At 31.0% G+C, this 19,544-nt stretch overlaps 3 protein-coding genes across 4 annotated transcripts; 2 read left to right on the top strand and 1 right to left on the bottom strand.

The window, feature by feature from the left end:
* Nucleotides 322-3,369, top strand: LOC109349674 (ABC transporter I family member 17). Its single transcript, XM_019590579.1, has 4 exons — nt 322-458; nt 629-943; nt 1,985-2,172; nt 2,810-3,369. The coding sequence occupies exons 1-4, from the start codon at nt 443-445 to the stop codon at nt 3,062-3,064; spliced, it is 774 nt and encodes a 257-aa protein (XP_019446124.1). The 5' UTR covers nt 322-442; the 3' UTR covers nt 3,065-3,369.
* On the bottom strand, nt 5,908-6,685 carry LOC109349671. The gene has a single exon (XM_019590575.1). It carries the CDS (start codon nt 6,590-6,592, stop codon nt 6,101-6,103), a length of 492 nt encoding a protein of 163 aa, XP_019446120.1. The 5' UTR covers nt 6,593-6,685; the 3' UTR covers nt 5,908-6,100.
* On the top strand, nt 11,088-14,807 carry LOC109349670. Of its 2 annotated transcripts, XR_002108015.1 has the most exons (7): nt 11,088-11,216; nt 11,353-11,487; nt 12,380-12,525; nt 13,254-13,343; nt 13,574-13,732; nt 14,498-14,632; nt 14,688-14,807. XR_002108015.1 is itself a non-coding variant. In XM_019590574.1 (6 exons), the coding sequence occupies exons 2-6, from the start codon at nt 11,355-11,357 to the stop codon at nt 14,570-14,572; spliced, it is 603 nt and encodes a 200-aa protein (XP_019446119.1). In that variant the 5' UTR covers nt 11,088-11,216; nt 11,353-11,354; the 3' UTR covers nt 14,573-14,789. The 2 variants fall into 2 exon arrangements, 1 of the variants encoding a protein (XP_019446119.1); XM_019590574.1 differs by having other exon boundaries at nt 14,498-14,789.

The following is a 19,544-nucleotide window of genomic DNA, read 5'->3' as shown; positions in this document are numbered from 1 at the left end:
TTACCCATTCATCTTATTCATTAAAGGAAAATAAATCATTTCATTTTAATTAATTAGTAAAAAATAAAAATGGATCCGCGATGTATAACATTTGTCACATGCTAATGTAATTTGATGATGAAGATGTTTTATAGCAGATGAAGATAAAAAAATATTAACAGTGTTAATTTTAAATTATTAAAATATAAAATGATGTGTCACTTTAAATTATATGGTTAAACATGATTGGTGGAGACAGAGTTTGTCCGGACCCGTGATCCTGGTTCTATATATGATATATGCGATGCAGGTCGGGTTATAATAAAACAGAATATATTACGGTAGTGTACTCATTTGGTGGAGAAGCATAAGAAACAGTGATGCCTGGGGTAGGCTTTTTCTACTCTTATCACTACATATATCTTCTTCATCATCCTCTCATTCCCACTCAATTTCAAAACCCATGTCTTCTCTCTTAGGTACTTTTCCCCTCCAATTCGTCACCACTCAAATTATTCATTTATTAGACACTTAGTTTAATATCTATGCAGCGACAACATCGTATCATTACTGAATTCTGTCGATAAATAAATATTAAACTATTATTAGTATTCTTTTACAATAATAATAACTTAGTTTCATTTAACAGATGATTGCAGGGAGCACTTGCTGGAAGTTGATGACACCACGAAATCGAAGTTCGAGATACGAAATCTGACCAAAGTTTCCGACGCTGGTATTACAATTCTGAAGGGCATAACCGTTGATATACCAAAGGGTGTTGTGGTTGGAATCATAGGACCAAGTGGAAGTGGAAAGTCAACGCTTTTGAGAGCCTTGAACCGCCTCTGGGAACCACCGTCCTCCACCGTGTTCCTTGATGGTCAGGATATCACCGATCTTGATGTTCTCTCTCTCCGCCGTAAGGTTGGCATGCTCTTTCAGCTCCCTGCACTCTTTGAAGGTAACAGTAATAGAAACCTCATTTCAAAGTATGATTTTGATGGTTAATATATATCAATGATTATTAGGTGTGAGTTTGTTTTATTAATTAGGAATTTTGTAAACTTTGGAAGTATTTTTAAATCTTTCTGAATTTTATTCTAAAATTAGGTAGATAGTTTTTACCGGAAAATCACCTTTTTCCAAGCCATGTCAGAAAAGTATTGATCATAAGTGTCTTACTTTATTAAAAATATATATTTTATATTCAGTCCGACATGTTTATCAATTCTAATTAAATTATTAAAAAGTAATATTTGTGAGGAAAAACTTTTTCCGGTGAAAATATAAATTTTAAGCTTATATAAAAAAATTAAATTATTTCAAGTTGTCACCCAGAGGTTATGGGTTCAGATTCTCGAAAGTCTAAACAGTCTCTTTATCTGCGATGATAAGACTGCATACTCCATCTTCCTACTATTGGGAGTTTTGTACGCTTGACCACCTTTTAAGAGATCAGCCTTGCTCAATGGTAAAATTGTTTGCCTTTGAAACAATCTATTTCCTTGCAAAGGTAAGACACAATGGGTTGCATTTTTATGACACTTTATTGTAGTGTCAGCCTTGTATACCACTCGTTGGCAACACTTGTACGACTAAAAGAAGAGTCGTTGAAGGATGCATGAGTTCGAATCGTGGAAACTATCTCTTTGCTTGCGATAATAAAGCCACATCCATTTACTATTCCTAGACCTCACTATGTAGTTTATCACATTAAAATGATTTTTTAGGCAATCCAAATGAATCTGATTATCTTTTTAACAAGCATATTCAATCATCAAATTGATTAAAACAATACTTGATCACTGAAATGTTATTCACACATAATCATCATATACAATCACTACGTATTTTATCACATTCCTATACCACGTTTATCTTCACACATAATTCAAACACATTGGTTTTGTTTTGAACACAAAATAAGATGATCTAAACACTCTACACTTTGGTAAATAGTTTGTATGGTGTTAAGTAATATTGGAGTGTATATATTGTACAGGCACAGTTGCAGACAATGTGAGGTATGGACCACAGCTAAGAGGGAAAAAGCTAAGTGATGATGAGGTGCGCAAGTTGCTGATAATGGCGGACCTGGATGATTCTTTCCTCGGTAAGTCTGGTACAGAGCTCTCTGTGGGTCAAGCTCAGAGAGTTGCACTTGCCAGGACTTTAGCTAATTCACCGGAGGTAAACATAGCAGCAACATCTCGTTCACAATTGATGCATAAAAATGAAACTATTGGGAATGCATCTCTTGCTAGTTTGTGGATTTTGTGCTTTAACTTGGGTTGTTATTGATTTGTTTTGACACTATTCTCTGTTTGTTTCAGTTTGGTTAGTATTAGTTGAGTTAGTTTGTATAGAGCTTTGTGCAATTGTTACAGTAGAGTATCTTCAATGGGGGTGCACAAGAGTTGCATGGTTGTAGAGAAACGGCTGCATACCCAAGAACCTGTTGCATAAAATAAATGGTTCTCGGAAACTTAATCATGTGCCTGACTCCAAGACTTAATAATTTCACAACCCAACCCTCAAATTAATAAATCTCTTTACCTATTTGATGATCTTTTAAGAATTACATGGTTGTAGTGGAGTGTTCTTGAGTTGCAGTAATAAGTAACATGGTGGTGTCATCGGGCTCACAAACTCAAGAGAGTTGCATGGTTGGAGATGATCTTAGTCACTTGTTAGTTACTACTGCTGGTTACTTTGTCTAGTTCTGTATAAGTCACATTTTTCATCATTTAGTAATTAATTATCAATTTCCCTCACATCTTTCCTCAACATTGTATTGATTGGCATTTGCATTTGATCCTTTTTGAAGGTTTTGTTGCTGGATGAGCCAACTAGTGCATTAGATCCAATATCTACAGAAAACATTGAGGATGCCCTGTTGAAGCTGAACAAGACTCGTGGCATGACAGTGATTATGGTCTCTCATAGCATCAAACAAATCCAGAGGATAGCTGATATAGTGTGCCTTCTTGTTGATGGTGAAATTGTAGAAGTCCTAAAGCCTAATGAACTTTCTGAAGCCAAGCATCCCATGGCACAAAGGTTTCTTGAACTCAGTTCTTAGGGGTCCTACTCCTATCTTAAGCTTTGTAAAATGTTTTAATTTCTTGGGGTTTTTGAACTTCTGAGTTGACCTTGATAAATATCACTGAATCAATCAACTTAGTTATTTCTGTGTTATTTTTATGGGTGGTGGATGACATTCTCCACTAATATGTCACTTGGAATAATTCAAAATATAAGGATGTGATTATGTGATATTTGGGGATGTCATCAACCTGATTTGAAAGCAATAGTTATAGATTAATTTGTCAACATGAATTGGAGTAGTTTATTTATCACAAAACATTTACTGGAGTAGTTATGTTACATGTATTGTCTGTTATTATATTTATGGTATCAGAATAGTTAAACATTATGGTAGGTATTTTCTTCCTAGTTAATAGGAGGATTTGAAGTACTGTAGTAAAAAAAAGTGCTAGGATTGACATTGACTCATGGAGCAAGTAGATGTGAGAGAAATTGATTCTTGCAAGTCCTATGGAAAAGGTTGAGGTCCATTTTGAATTTCGTGGTCCTGTAAGAAGTTAAGGCTAAAACAACTTATGCCACAACATTCCTACGAAATTATACATTCTCTTAGTTATTATTACGATTAGGATCACAGATGAAGCATTTTATTTAGTTGTATATTAAGGTGCATGTGCCTGGGATTTTCATGCAACAGTTGTTTCCTTTTCCTACCTTTTAAGCAGTAGCACATCCAATCTCTCCAATTGCTAAGACCAATCCACAGGCAAAGCATTTCTAAAAGCTCCTTTGACCATTGACACAAAAAAGTATCTGTTTACAAGGTTCATGAACAATGCCACATGAGCTACACAAGTCATCAGATACAGGAATATGAAACATGATTAGTCTTTCTTTTGTTATCAATTTCCTCATCATGACTAACCACATTATGAAGGAGGGTTTTGGAATGTTGCTCCTATTCCAAATGATTCTTGAAATTCTGAATTGGTTATGAGATTCCCTAAGCCAATTGTAAGCATCTCTCATACCCACCCACCTTATTTGTTGCCAACCCATCTACCATCAATATAAGCTGAAGCAAACTTCATTTTCAGTTTGTTGTTTTTCCTTCAATGTCAAGCCACATCTACTCTCCTGAGACCCCACTAAGTGGGAGCCTCATGCACTGGACCGCCTAGGTAAATCACTAGGACGATCCTTGTTTCCAACCTTTTGGTGCAGAATAGTGCACTCAGCCTAAGACCATATGTGGGGTGATAAGGGAATTCCTATATATCTCATAGGGCAGGTTGGAAGCCTGTGATCTGAAAGAGTTTAAGTTTTTTCTCTGGAGGTAATCCAGCTAAGTAAATGTTTGATTTAGATGCATTTTCACTCAGGTCTGATCCCGCTGAAAAATCATTCAAAGCTTTCCTCATGGTCTTAAATCTGAATTCCTTATTTTCCATAGCAATCCTGAATCTCCTTGATAACATGTCCATCACCATGAAGGGGAAAGGGGGTCTTGATACATGGCATAACCCAAGAAATGATTTTTTTTTGTGAGAATCTTAGGCCTATAAGAATATCTTCAATGAATTGCCAACTGACCATATCATAATCCATTTTTATGTCCACCTTCATCATGCATTTAGGAGATGCATTCTTCCTATTACTCAGTCTGATCAGGTCTTGAGCATTAAGGATGTTGTGACTAATGGCTCTACCTTGTACAAAAGCTGATTGGTTTTCATCTATTAGTTTTGGCAACACCTTCCCTAGTCTTGAACAGAGAATTTTTTAGACGCGTTTGTAGACCACATTGCAGCATGCAATTTGTGTAAAATACTTGGCAATAATAGCACCATCAAACTTAAGAATATACATGTGAGATGACTCTAAAGTCTTCTACTTTCCACCCAAAAAAACAACTCATAGAGAGACCCTAAAGTTCTATCTACACTTTGACAAATCATATATGCTAATGCTATGGCCAAATTGCCTCTAACACCAACTTGTTCCTCCCAAGACTCACTTCTGTAGGCACTAGAGTTTCTTGTAAGCAAATTAACTTTCTTCCCCCCCCCCCAATTTTAACTGTGTTTCATTTCCACTAAGAATTAAAACTTACGAATAAGAGTAAAGAAACATGATTAAATGTCTCTCCTTCAAGCTTTGTCTACCATTTTCTTAATTTTTAAATTTTGGGGTTTACCTCCACATACAAACTTTATATAGTATAAGAGTGCTGTTAAAAATCTGGTGATAAAGACATCAGCATGAGTTTAGCATTAGAACTCAGAAGAAACCTGAAATTGTTAAAGCCTCAAACTGTTAATTGTTAGCTATATATTATTGATTTCACAACAAATATAAGCATTTTTTGTTTCTATTGGATTGTTATCTAGTTCTAGCATTTTGAATCTGGCCTGCACTAGTTCTACCAAAACTTCTCAAGATATGTAGAACCAAACATTCTTATTTGTAAAAGTACCTAGATTTATTAGAGAAGCTACCAAAGAGATTGAATAAGGCATATTGTGCATGTTGGTAGATTCAATGAGCATTACTTGATATTGTATCATGACTTTGGCCTTCTTCCATATTTTAATAAAGATGCTACCACTACTCCTACATAACATAAAACAGTTCAGCATTGTATAAAAAGAAAAATGAAAGTAAAAATTTCCAATGATTTTTCAATGAGTGTTCTATGTCGAAAATAAAATTTCCAATGATTTTATTGACATGAGTGTTCTTTGTCGAAAATTTCCAATGATTTTTTCTTCTTCTGGATTTCAAGCTGCTTAGCTTTAACCATGTAAACCATTTAATGGTAAGTTTCATTGAATAAAATTCCTAGTTGATCCATAAACAAGTTATGGTAATTGCAGAGAAGGATTAACATTGGAAGTATTTCAATTAGTAACCATTCATACAACTCAGACATTTTGATTATGACTTTATGAGATTGGATCAAGATGAAAATCATATGTACTAATTCTAACATAAGGGTGCAAAAAAAATCCAAGAATTTCTACCAAATACAAATGAAGAAAACTGAGATAAAAAGAAATTTTTTCTTCACTTAAGTCCTTAATGGAGTTTCATCAATGGTCTCCAATGCTGGTCTCCAAGATCTTTGCTTGAAACATCTTTCAATAGGCCCAGGCTCATTCATCACCTCACTATGAGTTTCTATTTTCTTTGGCTCTGAAGGAAGAAACATACACACTGGAAAAATCTTTCCCAAATTGTTGAAACTTCCATGCTTCAATGCCTTTGATGCTTTGTAATTAAAAGAACTCATTTCTTCATGAGTTAGCACTGAGTATACAAGGTCCATTGGTAGAAGGAAGTAGAATTTGTGCCTTCTGAGTTCTTCATCGGCTAAAAGCCCTCGAATCCGGTGACCGACTTTTAGGTAGCTTGAGTCACAAACAAACTGGCCAGGGTATTCTAGCATGAGTTCTGCAGCTCTCATTGGTTTTGTATAGAACTCTAATCTCCCATCTAAGTATAACACCTTATAGATCCCATTGGCTATTAAGGAAGGTGCACATAAAGCTGCATTGCCCATTGTAAAATGAGTATTTGGTATTTTCCCTTAGAAATGTTGCAAAGTTCTGAACTAAGAACTTTGATTAATATTGCAGCATCATAGAATGTGATTGTGTATTTATTCAAGAAGGTGATCATGTCAGTTAAGAAAGAAAATATAGTTAATTGTCCTTTTCTAGCTGCAAGGTCCTTAGTTGGGTAATCAGTAGGTATATATTTAGTATGATATTTAATTATATATTTTAATGCTAAAGTTTGTCATAATCTAAGTGGTATAACTTTAGAAAAATGATTCCTATATTTTTTGGTAGATACAAAGTATCATATCTGGCAGCAACTTAGTTTAATTCACATATAAAACATAGGAGAAAGTAGGTACATATCTTTGGACCTGGAAAGCATATACTATATCAAGTTATGTTATTTGTACAATAAAATTCAACATTTAACAATGTATGTTTATACCCTTATATACTTGTTTATTATTATTTTCTCTTCACATCATTTCAATATTTAAAAGAAGTTATATTGTGTAAGGTGTTCCATTAAGGTTTCCACTTTCTGATGTTAGAAAAATATTACTATAATCAATGAGCTTGTGTCACTTTAAAGATCCCTCTTCTTTTTTAATTCAAGGACAGAGAGCCAGAAATGAAATTTTTGTTACTTCAATAAATAAATTTAATTATTTTGTTTTAAGGACACCACCAAAGTTAAGATTGACGTGATTTATTTTATATTTATTCATATTTTTTAATAACTTAAAAACTTTAAGCCAAATGTGTTTATAATTCTACCATTTGTCTTTAAATAGGTCCAACAAACATACCAAGCATTTTGTGACAAACTAAGTTCCCAATGTGAAAAAAATACGCTAAACTGAATTCTCAACATTGGTGAATAGAAAATAAAATAAAAATAAAAATAGAAAATACCCAAACTAACTTGTTCACGTTGGTTTGAAAAAACTGAAAAAAGTGGCAAGCTTGGTATCCAGTCACTATCCTAGGCTAGCTTGCAAATTATTCCATCAAACATATATTATATATAATATATTAAGTACATCAACCCCTTCTCATGGTACTATATACTATCAATATTTTCCACATAGTTGGTCAAGCAAGCACCTAATAACATAATAGTGTGAATTTAATATGGGTTTCTTGCAGTAAAAAAATTAAAAGGAGTTTTGTGGAAACATTATTTCTGATTTCATGGCAGTTATGAGAAAGAGTATAAATATATATGCATTTTTAATATAGAGATTTATATACAATTAATATATTATATACAGTTAATGAATGATGTATGATATATTAATTGTGTGTAAATTTATATAGATATAGTGCATACATAAAATATTCTTATCTTATTAATTATCTTCTCAATTACATAATATAGCAAGGCTAATGCTTTTCTTTTCATTTATTCCCTAATTATTGTTTGTCCAAAAAGAGAGTTTTTTTTTGTTTTGAATAAATTTTTCATAGAACTTGAGGTCAAAAATAGTGATTACATAAATATTAACTTTTAAAATACAAGTAGAGTGTATTATGTATGTATTGTCTATGTAAAAAATTATACACAATCAGTATATCATCCACTATTTATTTGTATTACTTTTTCTGAAAAGTCAATAATGGTAAAACATGAATAATGAAGAATACAATGATAATGTATAAAACTAATATAATATTAGTACATGTATTTTTTCTCTCAAATAAATGGAAGGATCTAATCTTAATAAAATGCTAGCAACAAATCAATTTTTTGGATGGTAGGTAAATAAAACCAAACTCATTGGAAATAGAAGAATGCTTAAAACTAGTTGGTACAACAGAGTGAGAAATATTAATTAACAAATGAAGAATCTAAAGTATGACAACTAAATGATTAGCGTTTGATTTTGGACTTGGGAATTAATTTGTTGTTAAAAGAGGTTGAAAATGTTTGATTTGGTGGATTTTGTGCATGTCTTCTCAAACCAAAGATAGAATGATGGCCAAATAGGGTTTTTGTTTGTTGCTTGATATCAATACCAACAAATAAACACAGCTCACAAACTGTTAAACTAGTGTTTGTTTCGGATTGCTATGATGATGTATAAATTCAAACGAAAACTATTAAAATGCACACATTTTTTGTATTACCTCCTAATTAACTTCATTTGGATTTTAACTGATTTTAATTATTTTATTTCACTTGTACATAATAATCCCTTCCTTGTTGTAAAAGTATGCACAAAAACTAAAGAGATGGATGAGAATTAGAATTTATAGAGCAAATATAGAGATGAAAGCATAGATCAAATGAGTTTTCTATTTAGTCTCATGCGTGTACATCATGGTTTCCAATACCATTCTTTATCAACGAGATTAGTTGTCCCACATTTTGTATCTCATTGTGTCTCAAAAAAATAAAAATAAAACATAAAATAAAATTTTTATGCTATTTGATTGGATGTGATTAGCTTAAGACATATGAACAAAAAGTTTTGAGGACAAATGATCTGATACTTGTTCCATTCTTTATAGGGTAGGAATGCCTAAAAGTTATAAGAAGATAATAACCCAATTAAGCAACATTCAATCCCATGAACGTTGTGAAATGGAAGGGGTTAATGGTAATGGACATCCACATCAAAATAGTCATAAATCATAATATTCCCAAGTTTCATGTTATTTTAATTTAGTTTTTAGGTAAATTTGAAGTATTAGTAGTTCCGTTTTGCTAATGATCACTTAAGATAATGTTAATTGTTAAGTTAAGGAAATGGTGTCTTCAATAAAGTAGAATATATTTAAAGCAAAACTAATAGATTAGTCCCCTAACTTATTTTTTATTTTCAAATTGGTTATGTAAGTTTTTATTTCAAATAAATCCTTTAAGCTTTTTTTGTTTGTTTTCAAATCAATTCCTTAAGATATTTATGTTTTCAAATGGGTCCTACAAGTTATTATTATTATTTTTAAGCTTAAAATTCATTTCTTAATGTTAAGATTTTAAAACTTAATAAGTTATTTATGTAGATATTTTTTTCTTCTAAATTTATTGATATAAAAATTGTGAACTTTAGTTAAGAATTGAGAGTTATAAAGAAAAGGATATTAACGATATGACTAAAATGAAACAAAAAAAAAGTTATAGGGCCATTTTTAAAACCAAAAACAACTTGAAACGGATTAAATAGTTTTGTCTACTTTTTTTTCATTCTTGAATTTCCTTAACATTGCCGTGAGGGCGCAGTAGGTAAATGTAAAAAGTGGGTGAGTAAAATATTGCAAACAGTGTTGAGTTAAATAAGAGAATATGCTTAAGTTGTTGATTTGAAAGTTTGGAAAAGTAGTTTTAACAAATGATATATGCTATAATGAACCCATGATGAATCGGTCCTATCTAAGTGGCATTGAAAGGTAAAGGTTCCAAATTTGGTAAACAATCTCATGAAGAGAAGAAATAACTAAAAAAAAATCACTCTAAGATAGTGAGAACCATTTTCACCATCATTTTGTTTATAAAAATATATGCTAATCATAAATTCATAATAACATTAAGGAGGAGGCTAATAAGAATATAAGATTACGATCAAGAAACACAAATATCAATAATTAAGACAGGGTTATTGTAGCTTAATTAGAGAACTCGATTAAGTATTAAAAAAAATGCAGATATATTAAATACTCAATACAGAGATTTTTGTCGTACAAAACAATTTTCTTCTTGTTCAATCAGGATCTTCTTTGGTGGGGGATGGCTCGACCCATATAAAGGCCCAAAGGAGAGTTTAAAATGAGGCTTGTCACCATTGAATCAATGTATAGTGAACTCCCTCATACTTAGTTTTTTTGTTGTTGATGAAGCATTCAAAAGAATACTCTCTCTAAATCCATATTCTCTATATGGAAATAGAACTGAACTATGTAAAAAATATATCATACATTGAAAGCTTTTTTTTGTTTACCTTTAATTATTTATCTTCTTATTTTGGATGTAGACATGAGATTATCTTACTTTTGCACAATGAAGTTTGATATATAGATATTTTTCACTTGCAGCAATTGGAACCATTTGGTTCATCTATTTATGTAAAACTCTTTCAGATGATCCTATCAAGGAATCATGTTAAATCATTTTAACATTTAGTTGGTTTTGTGTTTGGTTTTCACTCTTTCTTTCTTACATATGATACATAACACCATGAGACATTGTAAAACCCTTTGATGCCGGATTATTTTCAAGTAAAAGTTGTGTATTTTCATCATATTTTTTTGAACTGTTTTGTTTTTTTGTGTACTATTAAAAGTATCATCATCAAATGAGTAATAAATTACTTATTTAATATATGTATTTACTCCTTTCAATAATTATTATTTCTCTCATGTTGAATATTTTAATCTATGTAAATATAACAAGATCACTAGATGAAAGCTTTATTGATTTGAGATGTTTTATAGAGAATAAAGACAAAAATGAGAATGAAAATATCTTTAAAGAGTTAGAAGCTGAAAGTGGGACCCAACCCAATGACCTAGGTGGCACGTATTGAGGAACAAAAGTTAAGGACACATTTGAGAGAACAACCTCATCCTCAATGCTTTAACGTTCTCCACTCATCTCTGCTTCTTCATCTTCTCCTTCCACAGGTAATCAAATCCTTAACCAACATGTTTGTTATCATTTCACTTGTTACATATATATTGTTTCATAATTCTAATGAAGCTTCAAATTCATGTTTAATATTCTATTCTATGTTTGAAAACTAATCTCACTTTTCTTCAGGGATGGCTTATGTTATTCCACATGTAAATATAAATTGCACCTTTTTATACCAAAAATGTGCTATTTCGTATCTGGGTATTTCTGCTTTGCCCTTCTTGCAACCGAGATTAAAAGCTTCTACAGGTTTCAGCAGAGGTCAGTTACTTACTGAACTAGGATTTTGTGAGGAAACAACTTAGTTGATTTATTATTCAATGAGCTATTTTGAAATAAGTTATAAAAAAAAATTCCCAATTTTCTTTGACAAGTTTATTGAAATAAGCTAAAAATAAGTTATTAAAATGTCGTAAGCTAATTTCATAAGCCAATTTGATAAGTTTACTTTCATAAACTATTCTTCCAAAATAAGTTATTTATTAGATTGGAAATGCTTCTTGGCTGAAGATTGCAGTTGGTGTTTAATGCAGTTAACTTGATCAGTAACATGCAAATTTGACACGTTCAGTGTTTATATTTAGGACCGTTTCTCTAGACTTTTTAAAAAAAATTGTACAAAATTGGTTTTGGCAAAAGTGATTTTTTAAGAAGCTGAAAAAATATAGTTTCTCAAAAAAGCTGAGTTTCAGCTATCTTGCAGCTTCTCCGTTTTGTAATAACACAACCAAGCAAAATGTGCAAGTGTCAGAAGTGAAAAGTTATCAAAAGTATCACATTTTTTGTTGTGAAAAGGCAAAACAAATGCCCCTTAAGATGCATTTTGGTAAACAGCATAATTAAGTGCTTATTTAATAAGTTTTTTCAAATAAGCTAAAAAGACATTGCTGATCAAAAAAAGCTTATTTTCATAATTTGACCTGACAAACGTATTGAAATGGGCTAAAAAGAGCTTATAGGAAGGCAGAAGGCTATAAACTAATTTCGTAAGCTAATGAAAGTAAGCTACTCACATAAGCCCAACTAAACTCTTCCAAAAGCCACATTCAGTTTCTCTGCTTACAAATGGGAACGATGATGTTTCATTAACGACAGTTTCATCTATTGTGGAATTGTTTGCATCTGAATGTGCCTTTTCTTGCTAAATGTTTAGGAACAGTGATTCCCCAATGCTTCAATGGTAGGAGGAGTTTTACTTTACCAGGAAACAGAGTAAGGAAGGTCTTTAAGAAAGATAGATTCTCTATCCCAAGAAGTACTACTTCAAATTCTAGCGGCGACAGTGCTGACGAGACAAAGGTATGTATAAGCGAATACTAATGTGATGATTTTGTCATACTCGGGTACTGTTAACTTAACCATTGGCTTTTTGACTGAGCTCGGTTATATACTTTGACCATAAAACTTGGAAACATAATGAAAAGAACTAAAAAATAATGTTATGTTACTGTAGAGCATGGTATACCAAACCCTGAATGTATTAAGATCCTTTCTCCCTTTAGCTAGCTTTTAATCATTTGGGATTGAGTTAGGCCCACTCCACTCTCAACTCTAATAGACAATTTCATATTTACACTTGAATAACTGTACAAAACATATAGACAATGACTACTTTTTCAGAGGTTTAGAGGCTGAGAAAGATTTTCCCTATTTTGAGATGGACAGAAATGAGTATAATTATTTTCTTTAGAGTTTAGAGACATCTTCGCTTGTCATGATTTTACGCATAATAGAGTTTAATTTGGTAGATTTGCTTCTTGTTTCAAATGGTATGCTTTTATCTTGTGAAAGTGCCACCATGGTCATGTGTTAATGATATTGAGATTTCCGGTAGTTCAATAAACGCAGAATAGAATGACTGATTATTTTCCTCATTTGGTTTATTTTATAAAATTGTTATTCTATCATCCCATATTTGCACGGAAGTCATATGGTCACTTTATCAGCCTTGCCATTACATAACACTACGGCCTACAGGGCATATAATGAAATGCCACATGATGCTTATTCTTTCTTGAATTTCACAGAAGACACCGTTTGGATATACAAGGAAAGATGTCATATTAATTGGGGTTGGAGTTACTCTCCTTGGCATTGGCTTAAAGAGTGGATTAGAGGTACGTTGCCTTTTGCTCTTATGCAATAATTGGAATGTATTCCATCTTGGAGTCTTATATTATTTTTTTCCTTCAATGCCGCACTTAACTTACTTTGATTCACAATTTACACATGAGACAGTCCATAATACGATGGCTATTAGCCGGAGTGCCCTCATGTAATTGTCTTTACCATATTGGCACATAGGCACTTGGATTAATCATGCAAGTGTTGAATATTTTTTTGGCAGTTTGCCGGAGTTGATCCATTACAAGCAGGAAATGTGGTTCAGCTGGTGCTGGTTTTGGGTCTCACAATTGGATGGATCTCAACTTATATCTTTAGAGTTTCAAACAAGGAAATGACATATGCTCAACAACTACGTGACTATGAAGGCAAAGTGATGGAGGTAAAATAATAAGATTAACATGGTTGTTTTTCTCTCGTTTTTAGCATAGTCAAAGAATTTTTAGTTAATTTTATTTTCTACAAGAAGTTGCACCAAAATTTAGCATGAACCTTACTCTTTTTCATCATCTTGTAACTTGGTTAAGGCATTATGTTAGGAGATAATCTATTGGGTAGCTGGCCAGCTTTATGCAAAATGTTTTACAATTTTCTTTGATATGTCTAGTGAATAAGTTGATTGATAAACTCCTGTGATTGTAGTTGAAAAGTGAAAATTCTCAAGCTGCCAGTGTCTGTGCCCCATATGATAAAAATATTACTTGAAGAGTCTTCTTTTATACCGAGAGTCTGAAGTCTGAGATACATGCATGCATATCCAAAAAAAGCCATAAGTAAAAAATGAATGAATTAACTGCTTAAGTGAAAATAGTTCTTACATCTTTCTTTAATATTTTTGTCTTTAGCTAAGACTTTTTCAACTTCATCTTTAATACGTTTCACTTGGTTCAAGTCTCATGTCTTGCTTTCCATACCCTTTGCAAGCCTATAGATGTTTCTTTCCGTTCCCTTGATACCTAGACATTGGTATAACCCATCGTATGCTCTATCCCTTGCTTCGCTCACCGCTTTTTTGGTGTCTTTCTTATCTGCCTTATATTTTTCCAACCTTCAGTAATTTTACACAACAATCATGTTTTTATTACATTCTCTTTTCACCTTAACTTTATCCTGCACATGGAATAATTTTAGTCCTTTGAATTTGCAGAAACGGTTAGAATCCCTGACAGAAGCCGAACTTCAAGCACTGCTAGAAGAAGTTGAGGAAGAGAAGAGACGCTAGCTAGTTGTGAGCAGGTGTGAATAAAACAGAAATTCAGCTTGTTTGTATATATAGACTGAAGTTTTACCACAGTAAATGAAACATAAATTTTAATCTCTATGGACCTAGTTCAGAAAGGTTTAAGCTATGCAGTGCTTCAGTTTATTACTCACAGACAAAAATGTAATATACTTCAATTTCCTTAGTGTTCACACAAAATTCCAGATGCAAGTAACTCGTTAAGCTTGAATGATAATGCTTTCCAAACTAGCAATGTTTCTTTGTGTTATTCACACTACTCCTCATGCCATTATATAACATTTTGAAGGTTACTAGGTTAGGTTGGAACTTGGCCTTGCAACATTTTAACATGCTTAAGGTCTATTTGATTTAAGAAAATTATACTCATGTTGTCATTAACAGTAAGTTATGTCCACCTTAAAGACAAGGTAACATAATTGCAAACTAAAGAGACCCTTACTTTTTTGTCTTTTGTTCCCCAGCTCCTAGAAAAACAACTAATTTGCTCATTACTTATGTACATGGCCTACCAACAGCTCAATGATACCACTTGAATTCAGATGCAAACATTTACACATTGTGAGTCTTAGTCTCAGCAATGTGTAATCTGCACTGCCAACTATTGTTTCGGCAAAATATATAAATAAAAGTGCTTCTAACAAGTCTCTAAACTTGAAGTTATTGAGAGTGTTAATTAAACTGTTTTATCTTCATAATTCTTAACATACAAGTAAACTATTTTATTATAAATACAAGGTTAAGTTTATTTTCCAATTCTGATACATTCTTTTCAACTATTGCATGGTCCTATTTGAGAGTTAAAATGCCTTATAGTTACAATTATACAGCAACCCCCTTTAGCTATAGCATTGTAATCCCTATTCAATATTTTGTAGTCTGTACCATAAAAAAATATAACATGTGTCATAAATTAATACTTTGTTTATTAATGATTGATTTGTAAGTGACATATATCATTTTCTTGTGATGTAAAAGGATATATTCTTACTCTTGAGTATTTAAAATAAAGTTGTAAGAAGGGAAATGTATTCTGAAATATACAAATAAATCATTAGGCTATATTTGGTTTAGGAATGAAAGTAGAAGAAAAGAAATTATAAGGAAAGAAAAGTATTAGAAAATGAGTATATAATTTTATTGTTTGGTATGATTGGAAATGAAAGGAAAAATGAGAGGAAAGAAAGTACACATTTATACGTAGTGTATTGAAAATGACATAAATGTCTTCATTATTATTTATATATATATATATATAATTATGTATCATATCTACTTTTTAAATTGCAAATTACATAATTAAATAATTCATTTTTAATAATATTAATTAATATTTTTTAAGTAACATATAAACTAAATTTAAAATAACAATATTTGTTTATAAAATTCAATGAAAACCATTAACATCCTACATCTTCTTCTCACTAATGTGTCTAAAAGAAAATATAACTCATATTTGACAACTACTTTTATATTTCTAATCATCTCACTTTCACATATTTGTATTTTATTTTTCTAATTTATTTATTATTTGTCACTTTGTTAATAATTTTAAGTAATTATGTTTCTTTTTTCTTTTCAATCCATCTTTAGCATACATAATTACTATTTATTTGTGACAAAAATAAAATTAAGTTATCTAATTTCATATAAAAATAAATATATAAACAAAGAAATTTACTACATTATATCTATATTCACCTGGAATATTGTTCTTTAATTCATGGTGGAAGGGCAAATTTAAAATTTTAGATGATTTTTCTTCCCAAGCTAGGAAGGATAAGTTTTTTGTGGGACCCACACATATTTTTTCCTTCCTCCTTATTTAACCATTTTTCTTTCCTCCCTTTTTCCCTTATTTTCCATGCAACCAAACATAATAATAACACTTATTGAGAGGAAGAACCACATTCTGAAAAAGATTAGTTCCTTATCAAAAATGTCAGAGAATATCATCAGTAGTACCCAAAAAAATGTTCAGTGACCTTTGCACATTGATAAATGATAGCTATCATACTTGGTACACTTTGTGTGCCAGATAAGGGGCAACAATAGTGGCAATCCTTATCTGTACTGAGATAAAGCTTGTCATTTGATGTTTGAATATATTATCTCATATTTTATATTTCTCTATGTACCAAAGTGTTAGGAATGGTAAAAAAAATATTATTTGCTAAATTTGTAATCAAGTTTATTATATTTTAATCAATCTTTATTTTTTGGGCACATGAAGTGAGATAAAGTGTGGTGCATCAAATTTAATCTTGTAATCATTGCTTTATGGGTAAAACAATTCTTCTCTCTGGGTTATTTTATGTGATATCAGTTATAATTGGGTAACAAAAATATTTAATAATTAAACTAATTAATTACAACTTATGATAGATAGAGTAAAACAATTTATGAAACTGCATAGAATATGATTGCTCTCCTTCCCCTCATTGATATTAAAATGCTTAGACCAAAATTATTGATCACATACTAGAATCATCATGTGCATTGGCAGTCTAAGATTCATGTGCCTTACCCTCCACGTTTCACACTTAAACAAATAAAATGACTTATTAAAGATAGTCAAAATATCAAAATATATTTATAAGCTAATGTTTAGTCCATATTGTTTTCTTCTCATATTTTGTACTGCAAACTTGTAAGAAAGTTCATGCAGACGTTTTTCATATTCTTTAGCGATGGGATATATTATTAATTAAATTGTACACGAAATAAATGAAAATTAGCTGCTGCTAACACAATAAAATGATTAGAGTTGATCATTATAATAAATACATCAAATTAACAGAACTACGTTGATTTTATTTGTGCTGTGAAAATTTTAAAAAAAATTGGAAGTGAAAAGATTTCAAATGATACTTAACATCGAAATTAGATGCAGAATTTGATGTTATTAGATAATAACAAAAAGTAAGAAGTGCAAAATTTAACCATACGATGATCTAGATAATTTAATTAAAAATGATGTTGGAAAATGCTTATTTTCAAGAGGAAAAAAAAGCTGTTTATAAAATTTAAGTTTTATAGTCAAACACTTAAACAAAAAAATTGTGTGTAACCATGCATTTTATGAAAAAACAAGTCTCAAATTACAATAATCAATTTGTACCAAACATCCTCATTAACAAAAGACAACATCTCCTTTCTCCTAATCCATTTGGTGTATGATGAAGGATATTATTCATTAAGCCTCTTCAGATGTTTATACTCCATAGGGTAGTTGTCATTCGATTAAAATCTGATAGTGACTCACACCTAGAAGTTTGCAGGACTAACGCATATGAGTAATAAATTAATTGTGTGATTCTTACTCTATTCAATATCATTTTTACTATTTAGCAATCTCAGATGTGTCAATATCAACAATGATTCATTATTTCGATGAATAATTTCTTCGAACAGAAGAAGATTATGTAAACATTTACTCGAAATCTCACTTATCATATTTCATTGTGTTTTCCACAATGGAATCTGAAAAATTCGCCATGATATATCTGATCCATATATAACATCATGAAAAAATGGATACAAATTTTTTCCCACTACATTTTATATATTAGATGAATACTTAGTTAATAAATTAAATAAGAAAATAAAGTATAGATAAGTTATATTTTTTAGTCTCTAAAATTACGAGGGTCTTACTATTTATTTTCTACAAAAAAATATTTCTAAAACTAAACAAAATAATATATTATTTATTGACTAGAATACTTTATTTTCATTAAATAATAAAGAAATCATGAACAAAACAAGAATAAGTAGTTGTGAGAATATAAAATAAAATAAAATAATAGTTAATTAGTAGCATTTTATTTAAGCCTAGATTTTTTTTTCTTCCTTCTTTATTTGGTCTGGTATACACAATTACGCATATCTTATCTTCCTGGAAGAATAAGAACATTGGGTTCCCATCCTTTATTATAAGTTAGAATATATGAAAAACTGGCAGGTCATTGAATTGAACAAAAATCAAAGCAACACATTTACACGCCACGCGTCCTTTACAACACATGCATTCGTCACCCGCATCCATCACTGTCATTATTCCCTCCTCTATTTCCGCATATTATATTGGTTTGAAATTTTCTTCTTATAAAACCCAAAATTCTCTTCTGATCGGTATAAAGTCCTAATTTAACTCAATGTAAACAAATGGTATATTAAAGGAAAGATAAATACGTATGTTAAACTTTCAAAAAGGCAAAGAATCGTTATTGTTGCATGTGTACCTTGAATTCAACAAAAAGATATCTAATTAGTATGAACTTACTTTATACTCTAACCAAAATTTGATTTAGTGGTGTAAGATCTTATTGGATCTTCAATGTCAAATGTTTAATTTTTAAGAATAACACTTGTTGGGAGGGACAATCACGAACCCCAAAAAATGTGAAAAAACACTCTTGTTAGTACAAAAAAAATTTATAGTATATAACAATTTAGTTTATACTAACTTCAAATGTTGTTTTTTGATGTCTAAGTGCTATATGAACTATGATGGTGGAGTTAAGATACTCTTATTGTTATAAGATGAGGCAAATAGTCACGAAATGGAGGAAAAAACAGAGAGCTTTAGAGACCCACCATAAGGTTAAAGCTTATTAGAAGCCAACCCATCTATACTTTTTTAATAAAAAAAGTTGTTTGCTAAAGTGTATACATAAGTTGAATAGCCAATTACCAATCACGCAAATTTAAGTGTTTTAGATTTTACCATAGAATAATTTTAATGCTCCTATTATTTTAGTCTACGAAATCAACTAAAAGTTCACTTTAAAGTTTAAACCAATAACCACATAGGTTATGGATGATTAGGTTTCATAAGTATTATTTTTTACATTAAAAAACTTGATCTTTATTTTTTTATCGGCAATATTTTGGTGATCTTTATGCAGGAAACATTCTTATTGCACACAAAAATGTGGAACATATTTGATTA

Source organism: Lupinus angustifolius, chromosome LG06, assembly GCF_001865875.1.
Source record: "Lupinus angustifolius cultivar Tanjil chromosome LG06, LupAngTanjil_v1.0, whole genome shotgun sequence".
Lineage (NCBI taxonomy): Eukaryota > Viridiplantae > Streptophyta > Magnoliopsida > Fabales > Fabaceae > Lupinus > Lupinus angustifolius.
This window is presented reverse-complemented; position numbering and strand designations above follow the sequence as displayed.

Coding starts and splice junctions, on each gene's coding strand:
- LOC109349674 (XM_019590579.1), top strand. Junction 944..1,984: donor GCTCCCTGCACTCTTTGAAG/GTAACAGTAATA, acceptor TATATTGTACAG/GCACAGTTGCAGACAATGTG. Junction 2,173..2,809: donor CTTTAGCTAATTCACCGGAG/GTAAACATAGCA, acceptor TCCTTTTTGAAG/GTTTTGTTGCTGGATGAGCC.
- LOC109349671 (XM_019590575.1), bottom strand. CDS start 6,592: ATGGGCAATGCAGCTTTATGTGCACCTTCCTTAATAGCCAATGGGATC.
- LOC109349670 (XM_019590574.1), top strand. CDS start 11,355: ATGGCTTATGTTATTCCACATGTAAATATAAATTGCACCTTTTTATAC. Junction 13,344..13,573: donor GCTTAAAGAGTGGATTAGAG/GTACGTTGCCTT, acceptor TTTTTTTGGCAG/TTTGCCGGAGTTGATCCATT. Junction 13,733..14,497: donor ATGAAGGCAAAGTGATGGAG/GTAAAATAATAA, acceptor TTGAATTTGCAG/AAACGGTTAGAATCCCTGAC.